Source organism: Sabethes cyaneus, chromosome 1 (assembly GCF_943734655.1).
Source record: "Sabethes cyaneus chromosome 1, idSabCyanKW18_F2, whole genome shotgun sequence".
In the NCBI taxonomy this organism is placed as follows: domain Eukaryota; kingdom Metazoa; phylum Arthropoda; class Insecta; order Diptera; family Culicidae; genus Sabethes; species Sabethes cyaneus.
Genome location: NC_071353.1, coordinates 115,345,100 through 115,366,547, shown reverse-complemented (window position 1 = coordinate 115,366,547; position 21,448 = coordinate 115,345,100). Strand labels below are relative to the sequence as shown.

At 40.1% G+C, this 21,448-nt stretch overlaps 1 protein-coding gene across 1 annotated transcript; it reads left to right on the top strand.

The window, feature by feature from the left end:
* Positions 1-6,445: 6,445 nt before the first annotated feature.
* On the top strand, positions 6,446-20,379 carry LOC128738442 (uncharacterized). The gene is made up of 3 exons (XM_053833575.1): positions 6,446-6,906; positions 17,189-18,657; positions 18,724-20,379. Exons 1-3 carry the CDS (start codon positions 6,874-6,876, stop codon positions 20,174-20,176), a joined length of 2,955 nt encoding a protein of 984 aa, XP_053689550.1. The 5' UTR covers positions 6,446-6,873; the 3' UTR covers positions 20,177-20,379.
* The last annotated feature ends 1,069 nt before the right edge of the window (positions 20,380-21,448 follow it).

The following is a 21,448-nucleotide window of genomic DNA, read 5'->3' as shown; positions in this document are numbered from 1 at the left end:
GCAACAAAGCGAACAAGAGAGAAGCGATGGCGTTTCCAGTAGCAGAATATGATGTTGCTGACTACATGATGTGACTGAGCATGCTGAAATTTGTTCTGAACCAGACATCTGGAGGATAACTTATGCGAACCAGAAACGGCAGCATCGTCATTTGCACTCCGTTCACAACTAGAGTACCAGATTGAAGCGGTAAGGCACATTGGATGGGAGCGCTGGATTCCAGGCAAGTTCCTTGATTTTAAGATCAGATTCGATAACATTTCTCAAAAGATTTCCGTGTCTCAGGTGCAAACGAAAAGCGAGCTTACTACATAGCGCGAAGAGATGCGGAGCAAAGACAGCAATTTGTGACGATAGCACTCCTAATAAAACTGCCGCGGCCAATGGTGATATCTGTTTGCTGTACGAAATTTCTCGCCGCCTTAGTGGTGCCAGGATGAATACAAAGATGCCGCTAAAGGTCAGAGCTGGTCACCTACTGACTGACCGTACAGAACAGCTTAAGCGATGGACTGAACATTTTGAACAACTCTTCCGAGTTTCAAATGTCAGAGATAAACAGAATCAGCAGCGTATGACGCTTACAGTTCGTCGAATTAATCGCGTCAACTCGGAGGCGCCATCGCTGGATGAAATTGTAGCAGCCATCAAGAGTATGAAATCCAATAGAGCACCAGGGATAGACTGTATTCTAGCCGAAATGCTCAAAGCTGACCCATCTTTGTCAGCCCAGATGATGCATCAGCTTTTCAGCAATATTTGGGAAACCGCAACTTTTCCGGTGGACAGGGCATGTTGGTCAAAGCAGTATAATCAATATATATATAGAATGCCAGTGTCGCTGGTGTTTCATGGATATTTTGGTGGCAAACATGTTGCTGGTTCGTGTCTTGGATACGGGAACTACATTGTCAAATTGCCCAATAGAAAATTTTCCTGCCGACGAAATACCCCAAAACGACCAAATCGGGTGATTTATCCTACGTGATTTACGGAGAAGCAGAAGGATTTTTTATTGGGTTACCCTTTTTAGTTTGACAATCAGATTCCCGTTTCGAATCGATCACTCACACATATGCGCATACAGTGTAAATACGTAATTTTCAAATGTGTGATGTTTACCACGAGCGCTGCAGCAACACTGGCATTCTATATATATTGATTCAACTGGCATCACGTTGCTCTGTATTACTCTCAAAGTACTCTGTAAGGTAATCCTCAACCGGATCCAGGAGAAGATCGACGCTACTTTCCGATGGCAGCAAGCTGGATTCCGTGGTGGCCGATCATGTGTAGACCATATCACAACGCTCCGTATTGTATTGGAGCAGATCAACGAATTGCAGGACTCTTCTGCTGGTATTCGTTGACTTCGAAAAGGCGTTCCACCGACTCAACCACGAAAACATCTGGGGCGCACTTAGGCGCAGAGGAGTTCCAGATATGCTGGTCCATCTCATCGAGACTCAGTATGAGGCGTTCTCGTGCAAGATTTTGCACGACGGCGTCTTGTCCGACCCCATAAGGGTTACTGCTGGCGTGAGACAGGGCTGCATTTTATCACCGCTTCGGTTTCTCATCGTTATAGATGAAATATTAGTTGGAGCAATTGACAGTTGACCAAATCGAGGATTGCCTTGGAATCCTCTTACGATGGAGCAGCTAAATGACCTCGACCTAGCCGACGACATTATCTTGCTCGCACAACGTCGAAACGATATGCGAAGCAAGTTAGATGACCTCTCCGAGAGCTCCCAGGCAGCAGGTCTCACAGTCAATGTAGCAAAAACTAAGTCGATGGTAGTGAACACTGACAATTCCACCAACTTCACAGTAGCGGGACAACAAGTTGAGCAGGCAGACGCCTTTCAATATCTTGGTAGCCAGACAACGCCCGATGGTGGTACCAAGACTGATATAGCCACACGGATCAGGAATGCCAGGGGTGCCTTTGCAGGTCTGCGAAATATTTGGCGCTCAAACCAGATCACTCTACGTACGAAAACCCGAATCTTTAATTTAAACGTGAAATCCGTACTGCTGTATGCCTGCGAAACGTGGTGCGTCTTAGAGATGGTCGGGTATGAAAATTTGAATACCCGACCCGTACCCGGTTTCAAAAACAAAAATTAAGAACCCGTACCAGACCCGAACCCGCAAATTATATTTTTTCAATACCCTAACCCGACCTGAACCCGGCGGATACGTTACGGGTACGGGTGCGGGTTTCGGGCAAATTTTCCGCCACCCGACCACCTCTAGTGCGTCTCAGCAGAGGCAACGCAAAAACTGCAGGTATTCATTAACCGGTGCCTGCGATATATCATTCGTGCCTGGTGGCCTGATAACTGGATATCCAATGAGGAACTCCATCGTCGGTGTCATCAACGGCCGATAGCAGCAGAAATTCGTGAACGTAGGTGGAAGTGGGTCGGATACACCTTGAGGAAAGGAGTGAAACAGGTCTGCAGAGAAGCACTCGAATGAAATCCACAAGGACAGCGTAGAAGAGACAGACCCAGAGGCTCATGGCGACGCAGTTTAGCCAACGACATCCGGGCTATAGAGAAGAACCTGGCCTGGCGACAGCGGGTAACCGTCAGCAGTGGACATCTCTGATTTCATCATCAGTGGACATGGACACATAAGTAAGTAAGTTGGAAAAGGTTTAATAAAAATCGAAACGTCGGAAGCAAATGAAAAACGTTCGCTTTAATCAGCAATTTCTGAAAAGTTATTTATTACTCAGTCGAAAGTTATAACAAATTACCCAAGTAACAATGGTAGCTGAATTGCAAGAGCAATGGCTGTTTATGGGTTGGTTTCAGGCGATCAAAGCTGCATAAAGTAAGCACTTAAATGGCGTTTAAATAAGCGACGTTTAAGCTACTTTAAGTTTTTTAAACCAGTTCTCTCCCAAAAGCTGATAAACAAGTTTAATAGCGGATTTTTCTACTAAAAAATCTGCTTCTAAACAGCCATAAACATCAAACCGTTTTACGGTTGCTTAAAGGTGTTAAAGTATAGAGTGGAAGCTTTCATTAGGCTCACAGCTTTCAAACTACTTTAAGGCTGCTTAAGGGTGTTAAAGTGGCTTTACAAACTTCTACCAAGTTTTCTTTCGGCTCACAGTACACATACTGTCAGAGCATAGAATTTCGCAATTCGGCTGACGGCAAAAGTTTGTCAGTTATCGATATTATCGACTGCTTCACGCTAGGCGGGCTAGGCTTCAGGTGTAAAGATATTCTCACTGTCTGTTCTGCAGATGCAAATGGGGCGGATCATACGGTGAGTGCTTATGGATCAAAAGATGGCGGGTTCAATTCCCGGAAAAAAGATATGCATTTTTAAGTAGCTAGCACAGACAAACAGACGAGACACTCGCGTTAATTCCATCGTCCAATCAAAAACCACCCATTTTTCAAAAAAGCATGTTTCGCAACATGGACACACCACGGCGCGCGAGTGAATTTTCAGTATAAAACCATACAAATGTAAAAATCCTACAGCATAAAACCCTGCAAATGCAAGCTACTCCGCAGTAGAGGGTGCTAGTGTGCAAGCAAAATGTGTAGGACGATGGTTTTTAAAGGATTTTCTTCTATGTGTCTTGTCAGTTCGTCAGTGTAGCTAGCTTAATTATACGAATTAAAGTTATTCGAAATTAAAAATATATCGCGTTCGAAACATGTTCACAGCAAAATAATTAAGGCTGCGCTCCATTTTTTAAATTTAAAAATAGATTTTTTTTGGCTGCATAAAGGTTGATGAAGCGACTGGAAAAGCAGATTGCAAAATTATTTCTCGTTCTAATAATAGAATTGACAGCATTGCGCAAATTGGCTGTTGAGGAGCGCAAAAAAGTTTCTCTTAAGTTTCATTGCAGCTTCGAAAGCAGCTATTAATTAGTCTGAGGCTTGATAAAATCACCCGATTTAGATAAGAGCTGAAAAAAGGTTTTTATTTCTAAACCTAAACCATAGATCAGCCACAGGTTGAATAAAATCAGCTATCCAGCTTTCCACGAGCGATAATGGCGGTTATTGAGCACAAGTGGGCACAATCTTTTGACATTCATTGGAGGAGCGTCGAGTTCGCCCTGACGGAGTTACTATGGAAACATCCATGATTGTTTGTTGTTCGAGTGTAAAAATATAAACATTGTTTCATTTTGCAGATCAGCTGAAGTGGAACATAATTGAACGGATTCAAACTTTTGTAGTGGTTTGTGGCCATAATTTCCTGAAAGCACCGGCTCAGGATACTTTCTACAATCGTGCGAATTAAACATTCGAATGCACTCAGAGGCAAACGTGAACATTGAACTTCATATTAGTCGAACCGTTGCCAAGTTTGCTCTCGAACAGCGTGTCGTTTTGATAAGAAACTTTCCGCTGCGTATTTGGCCATTCTCCCTGAAATATCCGAAAACTGCGAAGCCACAATTCATAAAACTTGGCCGTTCAATTATGTTCCTCTTTAGCTGATCTACAAAATTGAACAATGTTTACATTTTTACATTCGAACCTTGATTCGAACAACAAACAATCATGGATGTTTCCATAGTAACTCCGTCAGGGCGAACTCGACGCTCCTCCAATGAATGTCAAAAGATTGTGCCCACTTGTGCTCAATAACCGCCATTATCGCTCGTGGAAAGCTGGATAATAGCGTTTAATCAGCCAGAAATTGTTACTTGGGTAATCATACATGTACACTGAAGTCGCTCTTTAGGCGCGCAGTTACGCGTTTTTTTTTGACGTAGGACTACGTCTTACGGCAAGTTTTGAGATAGGGTGTCATTCCAAAAAATCGAAAAATGCGAGCGTCACGAAAAATGAAAGGTTTTGAGCGCTAATAGCTCAGCGGTTTTCCGAACGATTTTCAATATTCTTACACCAATCGATCGGAAAATTTTCTAAGAATTGATCCAAATGAAGAAAAGTATGGATTCTTGATGTTGTACTATTGAAAAATTGAAAATAATGAACCTATGTTTTACCAGAATTCTTGCTTCGTGATTGGTTGGAAGATTCTTTACGATGATCTAAACCTCTACCAATTTGATATCTGTGCTTGGGAAGTAAGCCAAAACAAGTGACAAAGTTTCCTCATTTTAACAAGCTTTCTTAACACCGCGGTTCAACCTAGACCATTTTGATGCCCTTGCTTGGGAAGTACGCCAGAGAGAGTAACAAAGCCCCCTCGTGAGAACAGATTTCTTACGAACGCTATTAAACCTAGTCCAATTTGAAGTCTGTGTTAGGGAAGTGCGTCAGAAAAAATGACACAAGTTCGTTGTCCCAACAGATCGCAAATTCTTTACTGCGAGACGATTAAACCTCGGCGAACTTGATATCTGTGTTGGAAAAATGTGCTGTACTGTTCGGTTATAATACGACTCTGTATGAATACGCATGCTTGCCGTTTCATTGGAAGTGTAGTGAAAAGATGTGCTGTTGATAAAATAGGATTGAATTGGTAAAATCCCTTCAACGTGGGAAACCATGGATAATAAAAACAATCTTTAATTTCAGTAAGGTAGCAGGAAAGCAATAGTTTGTGTTCTTGATTTTGTTAAATTGTTTTTAAATGCACAATCTTTTGAGAATTGAACGTATGCAATATTACTACTTTGATAAATGTTACACACAACGCATGTAGCATGTATATATATGTTGCATATATACATTATAGTTACTATATATATAGTTCGGCGGATAGAAAATCGGGAGCCAAATAAACGTCAAAAGCGGAGCCAAAAGCTTTTCAAAATCCAAAATGCAGGAGTAATGTTAAAAAAATACACTTTATTTTCATAGAACTAGTCATTTTCAACACCCGCCAGTGATTATTTTTTGTAAAAACCTGCACATTACACCATAATTTCAAATTTAATTTCATAAATCAGGGATGCCAATTCGCCTGGTTTTCTATCCGCCGAACTATATATATAGTAACTATAATATACATGCATGTATACATGATGAATCGAATGATTTCAAGCATGAATACATGCCACTATCACTACAAAGAGACTTACGTAGTCCTGCGTCACCTATATATGCGGACGTGTCTTGTACACAGCCCCTCTGATTTTTTATTATACGATTATTTTTTACCCAAATTTCGAAATTAACGTGATTTTCTACACGATTTTTGAAATTTACTTGGTTTTACGCACATTTTGGATTTACACGGATTTTTACGTGATTTTCGGAACAGAGACTGCGTAACGCATGGTCTAAACTACCTGTACTTCCATTACCCTAGTTCGACTCTGTAGAATGTGTAACGCAGAATAACACTATACAGACAATTTGCAGCAACGAGTGTAACGCTCACCGCAAGCAACACGACATGACAGAAACGTCAAAATAGTCGTTTTCGTTTACAATTCTTTAACCTCGGTCGGTGTGTGAAGCACAGTTTTGTGCTTCTTCGCTGAGTTTTTCTATATACCCAACCAACTCAGCTTGCATTGCATTTCGTTCGCGTTCGCGTACACTCAACCGCAGGAGTGTGGGATCTTCATCGTGAGGTGTGAAGAGAGAAAGTATAGGGCCGCAAGTGCATTTTGCAGTGAAGCGCAGATAAATTGCTAAAAATTTGACCTCCTTCGACGGCAAAAGTGTGCAAAAACATCGAAAAACCGCCTGGACGCGTTCGAATTAAGGTATCACGCAGTGGCAGCGATGGTGACGAATCTCTAGAGCAGGTGTGGAATTAAGTTAGTTTAGAAGACGACGGAAGAGAAGTGCGGCTGGCGGACAGTGGATCGGTTTTACTACGCTGCGAGGGAGTAGCTGCTGCGGGGAGTACCCCACAGGAATATAACCACTACAGGAACGGACGTCCGAAGCTGCCAAAATGAGTTTCTTCACCTCCTTTCAGGATCTTCTGGTAAGTGATTTTTCCTCGTTCCACCACGGCACGGCTGCCTAGCGGAAAATTCATTGCTCTGGCATGACGGTCGTCCGTCATCTTTGCCATTCCATACATCCAACACCGTCCGGCCGTTGCCCCTCTCTTTGCTCTTGATTCGACCTCGATACAGTTTATTTCTGTTATTTTTTCTGTGCAAAGTGTGCTGGGGAACGGGGGGAGGGGGAGTTCATTTCTCCAGCGCGAGTGTGTGTGGATGTTGATTCCCGTAGCGTACGGGCAGTATTGCCAAATTGGCGGAAAACAGATTTGCTCTAGGGTTTGAAAACAGATTATCTCTAAAATTATTTGCAAATAATCCGGGCAAAAGTAGAATTACTGGGTTATGTTGAATTAAATGCCCGCACAATGGCCCCAAATTGCGTCGCCAAAAACTTTAAGTTGTGAGCGCTAATAACTTGTTCTTTTCTCTATCAATTCGAAAGATATCAATAACAGTCGGTCAGAAATATTTCTATGAATTGAACAATATTTTAGAAACAATTCATTTTCTAAAATTCGCTATTGATAAACGCATAAACATCTAATAGCATTATTATAATTTTTGAATCAACCAATCACGTGTAAGCATATTTTCTGAGAAACAGTGACAGGATCTCCTCGTCCTCATCCCAATAGACCACTATTTTTTTTGGTTTTTTATTCTAGCACCTTTAACCTGAAGGGCTTAATTCGGCTCGTAATAGACCACGAGTTATGTCAACCTAAATCAATGTGATGTATTGAATGTAAAATGTGTTTGTAAAGTGTGAAACTGTCCCTTAAATTGAACAGTTTCAATCGATATTCTATTAGATCCTAATCGAAATTGAAGTCTCGTGCGAAAACGCAGGTAATAGAATGTAGAATTTGTACAATTTACCTCATTAATCTCAATAGTTTACAGCAACACCGTAAATGAGGAATCACACTCGCAGCCTCCTCACGCTTTTATCCCAGAATTGATTCTAGATATTTTATTTACTCAGTGGCACTAGTTAGGGTTCGGAAGTAGTCCTTCAGCCTACTTCTATTGAGGGCATATCCTCTTTCCTCCATATCCTGAGGCTGAGTGAAAACTGTTACCAATATACACTATTTTTCTTGCATATTCGTTTCGTGGTGACAGATTGGCTCTTCAGGCTTATATACACAAAAATAGAGTAGGTCCAATAATTAGAAACATGTCGAAAATACCATCCCATGCCCTAACTATTAACAAATTTTGTAAACCTCCGATAGCTTTTGTTGTCGTGAAACAAACTTGCAACATAGCGTTGTTGCAGTGAGGTGATCGTTGAACTGGCAGTATACTAACTGGATCGCTTGATAAAAGGCTACCATTCTATCGCAACAAATAGCGTATTCTTTTCGTGCTAACTGATGAATGCAAAGAAGTGTCGAAAATAACAGTTAAATTATTCGTTCTTAGTAAAATTTAGTGAAATGGAAATTGATTTGCGTAGTGGATATGGTGTCCCGTAACCCCGTTCCCGTTCAGTTAGCCACTTCAAACGTACCTCTTCCTATTGAAATGCTTCTACTATGGCATTCAACTTTATGTGGCTTTCGCCTTTCAACAACATATTTGTTAAGTTTGTTATGAAAGCCCGTAATAGTGTTCGAGGTTCAAGTTATGTTGTGAATAGAGATTTTCTTTCATGCTCCATACTTCTGGAAGGAATCCTAGTTGGATCACTTTTCTTTGTTTAGCCAATACGGAACAGTTGGAAACATACTGGAAAAATGGTTTCATTACCTTTGGTACTGATTGGTCCTAATCATCCCAATACTTTCAGGTATTTGTTCAGTATTTGTTTGAAAGTTAAGCGGAGGACGATGATTTGGACTGCACGATGACCGAATCGAAATGTCCTACCACTTTGATCGAGAGGATCGTTTGATAATTGTTTATTGGATGGCTGTATTGGGCAAGCAATTAGGGCCTGCGGGGGCGATAATCACAGTCTGGGAATATGCTGTGCACGGTGCACCATACACTCTGTTTTCCAGACGCGGAGTTGTAGCGAAGTGTCACGAACCTTTGACTATTTAACTTGCTTAAATTTCTAACTAAATTCCACTTTGTACATTTACATATTATATTAAAGACACCTAAAGCACAGAGTAACAGACGTAACTCTTCGAACAAATTTTGTAACAAAACATCGCACAGTGCGTTGAACGTACGGACTGCGACTGCGAGACAAAAATCAAAACTGCTAGTTTTAGACATTTTATCAAGCTAGTTTAATGAAAAAAGTAGTTTGTGATAATCTAAGCTAGTATTTGCTTAAATGTCTCAAAATATTTACATAATGGCAAAAATGTCTCTAGCGCCAAATTTTTACGCAAGCATTGCTTTCATTTTTCATCGTTGTATGGGTTGCCGACGGCTATATATCTACCAATATATCTAGTAGTTGTGAAAGCGGCATTTGTACTAGAAATACAATGGTAAAATCAGCAATGCAATCTTGTTAGATTAAGTAGCACTTGAAGATCCAGCTTGGCAGCAATTTCGGTAATCGAAAGGTTTTTCTTCAGTGCGTGAAAGCTGGGAAAGAGCTAGTGTTTGAGTAATACCATTAATACCATAATATAAATAAAATACAGTAATACCATGTTTTACCCTTCTCAGCCGTAACGGAAAAGTAAATAATAATTTTTCCGTGGCATTATTTAGACAAAGTCTGCAGCTCGTCGTTTTCTGTTTTTGTTGGGTAATTTTTGAAAACATTTTAGTTAGATCCACGAAACGAATTCCCAGCAAGAAATCGTTATCATTCATCATTATTATCAAGCCGAGAAACGGGAAAAACATCAGCTGGTACCAAGTTTATTAAAAAAATTTAAGAAATATTTGCTCACTATATGAAATTAAATTGCTTTGAGTTTAATTTTGATCAGTAATAACACAAAACTTCATAAGCAGTGGTTTCTTCTGACAAGGATAACATAATATAGCAGAATAAACGAAAATCTGACGGTTTATCAGTGCCTGACATTTATCTACAAATATTGGAATATCTTGCAGAGTTGCAGATAGTTGCAGCTAAAGCCTGTTCGGTCGTGTTGTAGAGGACACTTTGAACAAACATTCTGTGTATATTTTAGCTTGGAAGTCGGTGGAACATTTTTTTTGTTGGGTGTTGAGTTGGAGCCTGGCAGCTTGATTTTCAATATGAATATGAATATGAATCTGAAGACGAGTGATAAGGTCAGATGAATAGGTACATCACGTCGAGTGTTTCTCCCGTCTTAGCTAAGAAACAAGTCGGGAAACAAATTTGAACTTGGTAATGCTTTATCGATTTAAAGATTCTTTATAGGATTTTAGAATTTTTAAACTTTGTCTTTGTCTTATTGAGTTTAAAATATTGTTTTACTAACATCAAGCACATATCTCCATCAACAGTGTACATACTTGATATGTGCATAATGGCAGTATATGCAGTGCATTGACATATACATTGCATTGGGGTAAATGAAACCCAAATTTCCTCAAAATTCGAGAATTAATCAAGCAAATGGAAACAAATTTGGCATATGGGGGTTTCAGAAGGCAGGATTTTTTTCTACGGTGTACTGACACCTTTTCCCCTTCTAAGAGGGGGGGCTCCCATACAAATGAAATACAAATTTCTTCATAACTCGAGAACTAATCAAGCAAATGGAACTAAATTTGGCATGAGGGGGTTTTTGGAGGCATGAATTTATTTTGAATTTTTTTTTATGATGGTTTGAGACCCCTCACCCCTGTGGTAGAAGGATAAGGACTCTCATACAAATAAAACAGAAATTGGTTTATTACCATTAATTACCATTTACCATTTATTACCATTTCAACGTTTATAATGCACACAAGTGATTTTTAAAAGAAATCTCCATGTCTCAATGGTTGCTGGCGTTGTACTTATGAACCCCCGTCCACGTATTTCAAAGCCACCATTGCATTCCATGAAGAATTGAATCTGAATTTTGCGCTCTTCTCTTTTAAACATTCACTTAAACAATGGCACTCACAGATTCTTATAAACATACTTATGTCAGAAATGCAGTTTACATTAGTCTTTGATCTGATGATCTGATAAAGTCCTACGTCACCCTTTCGTACAACCCTTAGGGCTGTATACCTTGTAGTTTTTTAAATCAATAATCCAAATTGTAGTTCTGTTTTTTGAAGGCCAATGTCTATGTCGTTTCTATAGGCGATTTTTAGGAGTGAGGTCAAAATGAATTCTTTCTATAACCAAAATTTATTCTACTAACCTTGATTTTTAATCTCCATTTTAAAGATTTTGATTACACGAATTATAAAACTTTTACGAGCGTGATGAATAACCTTCAAAAATGAAAGCAAAATTTGGAAGTAAAATCCACTCTGCAACATTTCCCAAGCAAACTTGTACTTGTTTATATAGCAGAAGGCATCTATAAACAATTCTAAATGAATCAATCGTTTGTTTGAGAAACCCCACAAGTCCACTCGGCACAATTGTTGGAAAACAACAAAAACCCGATTTTCTCAAAATGTTGAACCAATTCTTATATTTTCTGGTAAGAGGTTCTATTACAGTTTTAAAAATATATTGTATAGACTTATTTTTGGATCAAAATAATGATTTAAGCTCAAATTACAATGCTTTAAAGTTGATGGATATTTGGAGTTTCTCAAACAAACGAGAAATCGGCGGTACACTTGAATAGTTTTAGGCCAGTTTCATTCAAATTCGATCGAGGTCTTTTCATGTTCATAGTGATATAATTTGCTAGAATGCATCACAGGGGATGTTAATTTACTATGTGCACCAGGAAGAAATAGCCGGGGGGGGGGGTCATTGAACGTAATTTATCAAAAAAAAAAAATTGATATGGGATAATACAAGCTTTCACATTTTTGATTTCACCATTTTTGATTTTTCGAATTTTCACCAGTGTGTGTATCTATTAACACTTGAAATTATGATAGAGTAACAGCAGTTCTTGAATTAAAGAACTTGACCGGAATAATTCGTATTTATATCAAATTGAATACCTCGATAAAGTCGTTTACTATCAGTAATTAATGATATTATAACCAGTAAATGAATATGTTAAATAATGGACAACAAACATACTGGGAATATGGAACAGAATTATATGGAAATTAGGGTTTATTCTCAAAATACGTTATACCATAAGGAAAAAAGAGAATGATACGTGAGCAATACCTTAATCTGTTCGGCTGAGATGAAATAATTAAAAGAGCGAAATCGAAGAGAAAACAGCATGTCAAATTTGCTTGGGAGTTAACAAAAAACAAATAGAGTATTGAACTTTTTCTATATTGCACTGTTATTAACATTACATAACAAATGGTTGGTTACTGCTTTTGTGAGAAACGAGGAATAGGTTATCCTTCAAATTTTTCGTCGTGATCATCCTGGGTTTCAGTGTTACACGTTGGCCAGTCTGTCAAAATATCCTTATAGAATTTAGTGATATCATCTTCATCTAGAATATAAGATTCCAACTTTTTGATGTCGACGATTTTTTGACGTAGGACTACGTCTTACGGCAAGTTTTGAGATAGGGTGTCATTCCAAAAAATCGAAAAATGCGAGCGTCACGAAAAATGAAAGGTTTTGAGCGCTAATAGCTCAGCGGTTTTCCTATCGATTTTCAATATTCTTACACCAATCGATTGGAAAATCTTCTAAGAATTGACCCAAATGAAGAAAAGTATGGATTCTTGATGTTGAACTATTGAAAAATTGAAAATAATGAACCTATGTTTTACCAGAATTCTCGCTTCGTCATTGGTTGGAAGATTCTTTGCGATGATCTAAACCTATACCAATTTGATATCTGTGCTTGGGAAGTAAGCCAAAACAAGTGACCAAGTTTCCTCATTTCAACAAGATTTCTTAACACCGCGGTTAAACCTAGACCATTTTGATGTCCTTGCTTGGGAAGTACGCCAGAGAGAGTAACAAAGCCCCCTCGTGCCAACAGATTTCTTACGAACGCGATTAAACCTATTCCAATTTGATGTCTGTGTTAGGGAAGTGTGCCAGAAAAAATGGCACAAGTTCGTTGTCCCAACAGATCGCAAATTCTTGACTGCGAGACGATTAAACCTAGGCGAATTTGATATCTGTTTTGGAAAAATGTGCTACAGCTGTAGTGTTCAGTTATAATACGACTCTGTATGAATACGCATGCTTGCCGAGGAAGTGCTAGTGGAAAGATGTGCTGTTGATAAAATAGGATTGAATTCATAAAATCCCTTCAACGTGGGGAACCATGGGTAATAAAAACAATCTTTAATATCTGTAAGGTAGCAGGAAAGCAATAGTTTGTGTTCTTGATTTTGTTAAATTGTTTTCAAATGCACAATCTTTTGAATTGAACGTATGCAATGTTACTACGTTGATAAATGTTACATACAACGCATGTAGCATGTATATATGTTGCATATAGCATGTATACAGGAACAATCGAATGATTACAAGCATGAATACATGCTATTATCACTACAAAGAGACTTACGTAGTCCTGCGTCACCTATATATGCGGTCGTGTCTTGTACACAACCCCTCTAATTTTTTATTTTTATTGCAAGTTTTCCATTTGGGTATGCAGGATTCTTTGGGTGGTTCAAGCGCTCTGAACGTGATAGCAGAAGCTGGAAGGTATTGTAGTTGATGTCATCGATATTATATCTAGCCACCACAAGGTCCATAGAATGCTTAGAATAGGATACTGATTAAACTGCGAAATCTTGAAATGAACTTTTTGATCTTTTGGGGTCTTTCGGCCGCTGCTTTCTAAGAAAACTACCATCGTTTTCTTATAATACTATAATATTTCTTATATATCTTATATTTTATGATCTATTGGTTTTCTTTTCCTCTTGTGATTCTTTTCCTGTTTGGTTTCTTTTGTTATTTATTCCTTTTTCTCTTGTCCCGTTTTCCCTTTTTTCTCGTTTTTCCTTGTTTTCTACCCGTCGTTTCCACTTTCTCTGTGTTTTCTCTTCTTTTCATGTCCCGTTTTTCGCCCTTGAAAATTCCTGAGTCCTGAATTTCCTCTGTTTTTTTCTCTTCGGTTTATCCCGTTTTTGGGTCCGTTTATCGTCTCCAATTGTCTCGTTTTTTGTCATACTCTATCCTTTTTTGATTCTTTTCTTTTATCGGCCTGAATTTGGATCTCTTTTCGTTTTTTAATTCCTGTTATATCCCGTTTTTTTGTTTGTTCGTCGGTTCGGTTCTTCCCCCTTATGAGGTCCAGATTTCCGATTTTTCCATCACATTTTGTATTTCTTTTCCGTTTTAACTCTTTTGTCTTCCGTTTTTATTTATGTCTCCTCGTTTTATTTTATTTCCTGTCTCGTTTTTCCTCTTTTTCTGTTCTTGTTTTTCCTTCTGGAGATCGAGGTGCCTATGGAACAACCCTATAGAAATGTTCTGTAATTGTTTAGACCAAATTGCTGATATGTTTGATTTTGGTATGACGAAGTATATATTTAGACTAAGAGTTACCAAATAAGTAAGGCAATTGCAAATTATTTTTAAAGTTTTTGTTACCCCTCCCCCTTTGGAAATTGGCTTGAAAAATCGGGGGGCAAAAAATAATTTGTAGGGTATGAGTTACATTTATATTTTACTAGCTGACCCGACAAACTTCGTATTGCCACAAATTAACCTGTGTTGTACATAAATCATGAATCTCGGATGATCTTTGTCACAATCTCGAGTTTTGCAAGCCCCCCAGTGGGCGGCGCTTCCGACGGCGGGTCACCGGCAACACTCGCGACCGTCTCGTCCTGAATGATCTAGTGTAACTGTAGATAGTTTTTGTGGTCTTGTATTGACTAATGTTTTATGGAAGAGTCTCGAATTTCTCGAGTTCGATTAGTTTTTGAGTTTCGCAAAAATTTTTGTTTTATTTGTATGAGAGTCCATATCCCCCTACCACAGGGGTGAGAGGTCTCTAGCTATCCTAAAATAAATTCAAGACTCCAAAATCTCCCACATGCCAAATTTGGTTCCATTTGCTTGATTAGTTCTCAAGTTATAAGGAAATTTGAATTTCATTTGTATGGGAGCTCCCCTCTTAAAAGGGGAAGGGGTCGTAATTCATCATAGAAAAAATGGTTGCCTCCAAAAACACCCACATGCCAAATATGGTTCCATTTGCTTGATTAGTTCTCGAGATAAGAGGAAATTTGCATTTCATTTGTATGGAAGCCCACCCTCTTAAAGGGGAGATGGGCCATAACTCGCTTTCTAAAGAAGAGAGGGGTCTCAATTCACCATAGAAAAAAATCTTGCGTCCAAAACCACTTACATGTCAAATTTGGTTCCATTTGCTTGATTAGTTCTCGAGTTATGAGGAAATTTGTATGGAAGCCCCCCCTTTTAAAGAGGAGAGGAATTATAATTCCCGTTATAAAGAGGGGAGGTGTCTCAATTTACCATAGAATAAATTCTTGTCACCGAAAACACCCACATGATAAATTTTGTTCTATTTGCTTGATTAGTTGTCGAGTTATGCAGAAATTTGTGTTTCATTTGTATGGGAGCCCCCCCTCTTAGTGGGGGGAAGGGTTTCTAACCATCACTAAAACCTTTCCTGACCCCAAGAAACCTCTACATGCATACTTTCATCCCGATTGGTTCAGTAGTTTTCGATTCTATAAGGAACATACGGACAGACAGACAGACAGACAGACAGACAGATAGACAGAAATCCTTCTTTATAGGTATAGATAAAATCAATTGTCTGTGGGCTCTAGAACCTAAAAAATCCGAAAAATGAGTTTACGAGTTGAGTTAACGCTTTTAGCACGAAATAGAAATGGAAATTCAAACAGTGGAATTTCCAAAAATCGGCAAAAAAAAATTCTTTCGTTTTTGGCTTTTTTTCGTAGATTTTTGCATGAAAATAAGGCCATTACAAATATGTTTTAAAGTGTTTGTCCTTTCGATGCTAGACAACTGAAGGGGGGCGAAAAATAACAGATTTTTTTAATCACACAAAAAAAAATTGAGATTTGTAGGAATTTTTGCTTGAAGTTTAATCGTGAAACCCGAATTTATTCTTGGTTTTGATATATGCGTTGTTATTTTCTATGCAAAAAACTTCCAAAATAAAGTCAAAATCGAAAAAAAAAAATTTTTTTGCCGGTTTTCGGAACCTACATTATTTGTACTTCCATTTTTTTGTGCTAGAAGCGTTAACACTCCGTACACTCTTTTTTTGAGTTCTTTAGATTGTAAAACCCACAGATAATTGATTTTATACAAAAAAATTTTATTCAAGTTCAACAAATTTTTTTGCCCCCCGTTTTTAGAGCCAATTTTGAAGGACGAGGGGACAAAAACTTTAAAAATAATTTGCAATGGCCTAATAACGTATAACTCGCTCTTCTTCTTGCACGTTTTCTTTTTTTTCTCTCTTTTTATGTCCCGTTTTCCTTTCCATTCTGTCACTTTTTTCTTTTTCTCGTGCCGATTTTTATTCTTTCGGTAATCCATCTATGAATATGTTAGGACGGTTTACTAACATTTTCATATGAAATGCTCTACGTTGGCTGGTTCATGGGATATGAACACTAAACTCAGGTAAATCTTCAAGAAAACCGAGTATTTCGGCTTTAACTCAAGAACAACAAATAATGTTATTAAAAGATTAGAAATTTACAAACAAGAAAAAAAATATTCAAAAACATTCCAAGTGACAACGGACAGAACTTAATTTTCCGAACATAATTAATCCCACAATCTGGTCACACTGCTTGTCGAACTCATAAGGAGTGAATTTCTTGGCAATCGCTTTCCGTGGCGCTAGTGGGATTTCCTACAGCGTGTAGATGAATCATTCCAATTTCATTAACTTGGTTCATCTAGCTTTGATATGCAATGAAATAAATTACTATCGAATAGGAGTGAATGAACACAATTTATTCTTTAAGTTTGGTATCAATGTTGCATAAACGAATCCAATTTTATGCTTTGACGAGCATCACAGGGCAACACCGCAGGTCAATCAGTTGTTAACTGTAGCACCATTCCTTTCTGATGCCGTCTAACTGATCTATTCTATTCATGCTGTGGCAATCATATATTCGATTTTTTTTATTTCCCCTCTGGCGATGAGCCGGATGTACCAATTCATTCGTAGTTCACCGAGGGGCTGGCAAATGTCATACCATCGCATGCGTATTTTTCTAAAAAATAATTCAAAATTACTAAAACTTTTTTATTTCTTTTAGGAATTTGACCACTCGACAAACCTGAATGGATTTCACTTCTCCAACAGTCTGTTCGGATTCGATTCAAATTCGGTTCCCGCGCTGGAAAACCTTCCGCCTCCGCCTGCACTAGATCCGTCGGCGCTGGTAACCACAAATTCAAGAGCTTCACTGAAAACTCCTTCGCCCATACCGGAACCCCCACTACTGCTGGAAACCCCAAAACACTACCAGTTCGTTCAACCACTGCAGCCTCATTCACAGTCACTGCAACAGCAGTCAACAACACCACAGCATCAACAGCAGCATCATCATCAGCAGCAGCAGCAGCAGCAGCAACAACAGAAACAACCACAACAGCTAACCCCACAGCCACAACAGCAGGCTTCGCCTGCTCCAATAGTGTCCAAGTTTCAGCTTAAAGTCACTCCCAATAACGAAATATACATCTCGAACGAATCGGGCACCTTTTGCGAATTGGCAGGCAGTTTCGTTCCATCTCAGAGGCCGCAACCGAGGCCGATTCTGCAAACGCCGCCTCCCATCGTCGAGACAATTCCTGCACCAGCTAAACATCTGGTAAACCACTTTCAAACAGTGCTCTGTAACTCACCGTCACCCGAGCCGCCCGTCCCCAAGACACTGTTCTACATTGAAAAAGGCATCAAGCGACCACTCTCTCCTTCCGACCATCGGTACAGCAATTCGGGTATTTTTCGATCGTCCTCGGTCGGTGCGTCTCCACTAAAGAAAAAATCTACCTCCACTACCAACAGCGATGGCCTTTGCAATGGGGGCGGCGGCGGCGTGGCTGGAACGGACGATAGCCAACCGGCCGCCAAGCTGGTCGTTTCCACTGTCATCAACAACGGATTGATCGTAAACAAGAAGCACCTATCTACGAGCGAGGAACAATCGGCGATTCCGATTACTCCGGAGCGTCGCATAATGAGAACAAAAAAACGCAAGAAGAAACCGGCTCAGAAGGTTTTACTAGCAGCCAAAGTCGAACCACTTAATGGGCGAATTGTGGCACGAGTTGCACCGGAACCGATCAAACCGTTGGGTGTCACCACTATTAGGAAACTTTCGACCGAACCCGGTGTTGCGGGCAAACGATTTACGACGGCAGGTGCAACCATGAACAATTTGAAGGGTAATTGTTTCACATCGGTAGCCAGCCAGGTGAACTTGTCACCTGGTGGGGCCGTTGCTGTCATGGAAAATGCTCTAAATTTCTCCGGCATCAAAGAAAAAGCAGCCCAGGAAGCGATTTTTGTTGAACGAAATGAGAAGATAGCAGCGGCGTCACTGAAATCGGAAGCTGTACAGCCACCAGTGCACAAGGAAAGCAACCTGCGAGTTATCGATTCGACTGAGATTGGGTTGGTGCCTGGGGAGACGGTTTCCAGTCCGCCACCGGTAGAGCTGAAGGTGGTTGCGGATTTGGTGATGGACAAAAATGTGTTTGGACATGTTTCACTGCTGAAGTAAGTGGCAAAATCTATTTTGAAGAAATTTTTGGTTTAATCTCAACATTTTTTTTTCGATTGCAGTAATACCCATGATCGTGGCAAAACGGTGATTTATCAAAATCCAGTGACCAGCACGAACGTAATCTACAGCATTTTGAACCCTAAATCACTGAATCTAAGTTTGGCAGGTACCGGGCGCGGTACGTCGGCCACCCTTACTCTACAGCCACACCGTGGAAGTCGAAAGCCGAAAAAGCGTGGTCGTAAGAAGAAGGTTCTCCCGGAGGCTGGACCGAATGCAGACGGTACTATTAACGGACAGAATACGACTGCCGTAAATGCGGAACTCTCAAAACCTCTCGATCCGGACATTCCGGTTTCGGTGACCCGTTCCGGACGTCTCAGCAAACCACCGCGCTACGCGAACAACTACTTCCAGAATATCAAGCAGAAAACCGAACATTCCCCACCCCCACCGCCGCCACTTCCACCGCCGGTTACCAGGTTGGAACTGCCAGCGCCGGACCCTGAGACGGCGGAAAAACTACCAAACTTCTCCGCTGCCCTCAGTTCCACCGTAAACCCTTCGATGGCAGGATCTGCCTTGTCGGTAACGCCACTCTCCGGTGCGGACGCCAAACGTAAAATGAAGGTTCCCCTGCAATATCGCTGTTCGACCTGCAACAAAGTGTTCCTAGGGAAGCGAATGCAAACACACCTGCAAAAATATCCCAGCCACAACTCGGAGCGGGACTGCGTTGGAACCGAACGAAAGAAGAAGGCGGAAAAAGAGGAAAAGTCAACTTACCTCTACAAACATCTGTTCGATCTGTTGCAAAAGTTTACCGAAAACGACAAGGGCCGCATCATGCTGAAGGAAATAAGTAATTTCGTGGATTTTGTTCGGGCGCTGATTCCGAAACTGATAACCAACGAAGAGCAGAACAGTACTGTAGAATATATCGACCATAATGTGGCGGACGTGTTACGCCTGAATCATGGCAAGTACCGACTGAAGCTATCTTCCCTGGCGGAGGAGTACAAGAAACTGAATCACACGGTGAGCCTTTTGAACAACAATAATCCCACCGATAGCGGAAACAACATCAGCAACGGCATATCTGCCCACAACGGAACGACTCCCCTGGTAACAAGCACTCCAAACGGCCACGTTGATCGGCAATCGTTCAGCTTCAACGCCGATGAATTGCTGAACCAGTCCAGCTCATTTCCCAGCTTAAGCACACTGGTCAATGAACATAACCTATTGCTGCATTCGAACAACAACAATAACATCATCAACAACAACAACAACATTGCCGTCAACCACCATCAGCACAACAACAATCACTACCTGCCCCAGCAAAACGGCCACCACGGCGGGGGTGCTGTTCTCTACAACCATCATCACCATCTGCCGCTGATTAATTCTAGCTGCCACGACGACGCAATGAACAGTCTGTCCGGGTTGTGCAAATCACCGGTGCAGCATTCCGCCTCCGGAATGGTCAATATGGCGCTGAATCTCTACTGAGGTGCGCACGAAAGGATAAAGGTGTATAAAGAAGAAACAGGTGAAAAAAAAAAAACAGAAACAAAAACAAAAGTCCTTAAACACAGGCAAACGTACGAGAATACAAAATTACGTTCTAACACAAAATAAGCAAATAATACAAAGTAACGTGGTTTTAAATTGAATCTAATCAGAATACAAAGAAGGATAATAAATTAATTGGATAGTAGCAAACACGTCGGTGCTTTAATTGCATGTCGTACTAATTGAGTTTAGTGTTGTAGGTAACCCGATTTCGTTGCAGCCTGTCAGAGAAAGCACCAGACACCGCCCGCTCGTTGGTTTTTCGATTAATTTCAGCAAATTAAAATTAAAACTTCTTACTTGGTTGATTAGAATGGTGTTTAACACCTGACGGACTATTGTCGTCGTCAAAACAAGCCCAATTATCATATGACTACCATCAGCGAGCCGAGATCTAGTTACTGTAATTTATAGGAATCCGACTGCGGTATATAATATCACACAATCTGCAACCGTTGTGCAGCATCACAATTGCTTCAAGGTCTTTGGATCCTCTTTGGATGGCCTCTATTCTGTAACCCACGTCACGTCACGTGTATTATGTAAGTCACATGCGACACGATTTTATCAAGTAACTCGACTGGGTCGACCGGTAAAAACCTGGTGACTCAGAGCTGTCAGCTAATGACGAATGAGTTTTTGTTTTGTTCTGGTCATGCAACTAGCCGCTGCCCGTTCTCCTGTTCGCCTTTGGAATATAATCCTCACAGGAGAAAACAACACAAACAAATAAGAAAATAAATGGAAAGTAAAAAACTAAGTTATTTCTATATTATTAGCCACAAATATCCGTCCTTCAGCTCCGATGGAAATGGTTGAAAGAGCCACAAAAGAGAATGTGGAACAGGTCATGCGAAGTGTTATGCAGGAATACGGATTAAGCAGCAAACAGGGTATTGTCGATCACACACGATAACGGTCAAAATTTGATATCTTCGGTGAAACGGACGAAGCAGTTGAGAAACCACGACCTCAGAGCTAATGAATTGAAAATATAAGAAATCGATGTGCTGAATGCCTATTCCGAAAATGACACAAATATTCCTGGCGATAGGGAAGAAATTCTCGTGGAAGATCAGGTGAATGAAGAAAAGATGTGTGACGACTACAAGAACGGGAAGCTTGGTTGGTCTGATCTCTGTGATGGTTCTTCTGATGTCGAAGAATCATACGAAATGGATTTATTGGAGAGTAAACGATGTGCAGTCC